General features: G+C 43.1%; 1 protein-coding gene across 1 annotated transcript; it reads right to left on the minus strand.

Annotated features, from left to right (window-relative positions):
• Window positions 1-714: 714 nt before the first annotated feature.
• On the minus strand, window positions 715-1,371 carry LOC139849518 (uncharacterized). The gene is made up of 2 exons (XM_071839166.1): window positions 1,044-1,371; window positions 715-938 (listed from the first exon to the last, which is right to left on the minus strand). Exons 1-2 carry the CDS (start codon window positions 1,369-1,371, stop codon window positions 715-717), a joined length of 552 nt encoding a protein of 183 aa, XP_071695267.1.
• Window positions 1,372-2,392: the final 1,021 nt, after the last annotated feature.

Here is a 2,392-nt window from a genome sequence, read left to right on the forward strand (position 1 = left end):
CCTAGTCTTGCTTTTATCCCGACAACAATGTCTCTGTTAGTGACCTCGACTTGTCCGTTGGCCTGTGGGTAGGCCACAGAAGTAAATGACTGTTGAATGTCCATGTCTGCACACCAGTACTTAAATGGATTGTGTGCAAACTGCGTGCCGTTGTCGCTGACTATCTCCTGTGGTAAACCGAAATGACAGACAATATCCTCCCATACAAAGGTTAAGATTTTTCTTCCCGTGATCGTGCTCAATGGTTTTGCCTCGACCCATTTTGTAAAGTATTCGATTGCGACTACTACGAATTTGATGTTTTCGACACCTCTTGGGAATGGGCCGACAATGTCGATCCCCCATTTACAGAACGGCCAAGCGGCGTGTATAGGAATCATGTTAGGCGAGGGGATCTGTTAACGGGAGCATGTTTTTGACATGCCTCACAGTTTACGATCAGGTCATATGTGTCCCGGTATATGTGTGGCCAGAAATAACTCATTCTCTTGATCCTGCTAACTATTGTTCGGTAGCCAGAATGTGTGGAGCATGCCCCTTCGTGCATTTCTTGTATGATCTCTTTGGCCTGCGCTGGGCCAACGCATCTTAAGTAAGGCTCTGTGAATGATTTCCTATACAGGATGAAATTTTTAAAGTTGCACATTGGTGCCCGCATTCGTATCCTGCGGGCTTGTAGTTTGTCCTCCGGGAGGGTACCATCAGCAAGGTATTTTATAAAGGTGTCATCCAGCACTCTTCCTCCGTCATGATTGTTGCCATGAGAGTATCCTCTTCGGTTGACTTTCTTTCCAGTACTTCAACCATAACCTTTTTGGTGAAGTGGTCGTAGAGCAGAGAGGCAAGCTTGCTCAAAGCATCTGCTTTCTTATTACGGTTACGGGGTATTTGCTTTATTTCAAATACTGTGAAGGTGTTGGTTAATGCTTTCGTAAGCTCTAGGTATTTTTACATCGATGTATCTCTTGCTTTAAATCTGTTGTTTAACTGGCTTGCTACTAGTTGTGAGTCGACATAAGCTGTGAGTTGTCGTACATCAATACCTTTTGCCAAGCGTAATCCGGCTATTAGTGCTTCGTACTCGGCCTCGTTGTTTGAGGCGACGAACTTCAACTGGATAGCGTAGGTTATTTCTTCTCCGTTTGGGGAAACGAGGAGTAGGCCTATGTCGGCTCCCTCCTCACTTGACGCTCCATCTGTATATAGTTCCCAGAATTCGTCCGTTTCCCTTCTTGTAACAGTGGTTTCTCCTTGTTTGATCATGTCGGATGGGAGCTCTACCAAGAAGTCGGCTATGACTTGGCCCTTTACTGAATGTCTTGGGAGGAAGGTGATTTCGTGCTCACCAAGTTCTATTTCCCATTTCACCATTCTTGCAGAAATTTCTGGTCTATTCAGGACGTGTTTGATCGGTTGGTCCGTGAAGACTTGTATCAGATGGGCTTGAAAATACCGTTGTAATCGTCTGGCTGTGTGCACTAAGGCATAAATAATTTTTCTATGGCCGGGTAGTTTACTTCCCCGTTTTGTAATACTTTACTTACAAAGTACACCGGCATTTGGATATTACCTCTGTCGGCAATTAGAACTGAGCTGATTGCTTCAGAGGAGGCAGCAAGGTATACCGTGAGGGTTTCACCCGGTATAGGTGTCGTTAATGTTGGCAGCTCCTTTAAGAATGCCTTTACATCCTGGAAGGAATTCTCGGCCTCATCGGTCCAAATGAAATCTTTTTTGCTCAGGCAGCCCTTTAACGTCTGGAAAAAGGGGAGAGCTCTGTCGGCGGCTCGTGACAAAAACCTTGTGAGTGCCGCTAGCTTCCCGTTTAAGCTTTGCATGTCTTTTCTATTCCTGGGTGACTGCATGTCTTCGATTTCTTGGATTTTCTTCGGTTTTGCCTTGATTCCTCTTCGAGTTATCGTGAAGCCTAAGAAAACGGCCTTCTTCCATTCTGCAAGAGTATTTTAACGGATTTAACTTCATATTGATTTTACGTAGTGAATCAAATGTTTCAATGATGTCCAAAATCATTTGTTCCTCTGTTTTGCTCTTGAGGACGATGTCTTCCATGTATGCTGATAGTGCTCCAAATGAACAAATATTTAGTAGCAATATCCTTCTAATATGTAAAGTTTTCAGTTGCAATTGTTCTATTTTAAGTTGTAATCATTTATATTAAATAAGTGCGAAGACAAAAGGCGAAAATGAAGATTTGAAGACGCAAACGTCCAAAAAGCTCAAATGTACAACATACAATCCAAGTGGTTCAATTTATTGATAAAAACGTCTAAAAATGATAAGAGTACAAGTCGAGGAACGCAAAGTACAAGATATCTAAGCGTACGAAAAGACGTTCGAAAATCCGAAACCGGGACATAAACCTGTTGGGATT

This window comes from Rutidosis leptorrhynchoides, chromosome 5 (assembly GCF_046630445.1).
Source record: "Rutidosis leptorrhynchoides isolate AG116_Rl617_1_P2 chromosome 5, CSIRO_AGI_Rlap_v1, whole genome shotgun sequence".
In the NCBI taxonomy this organism is placed as follows: Eukaryota; Viridiplantae; Streptophyta; class Magnoliopsida; order Asterales; family Asteraceae; genus Rutidosis; species Rutidosis leptorrhynchoides.

Bases quoted from the DNA above. Each gene is read 5' to 3' on its own strand.
- LOC139849518 (XM_071839166.1), bottom strand. From the start codon at position 1,371: ATGGTGAAATGGGAAATAGAACTTGGTGAGCACGAAATCACCTTCCTC. The intron at 939-1,043 runs GTATTGATGTAC...AAAAATACCTAG, and splicing joins CGGATTACGCTTGGCAAAAG to AGCTTACGAAAGCATTAACC.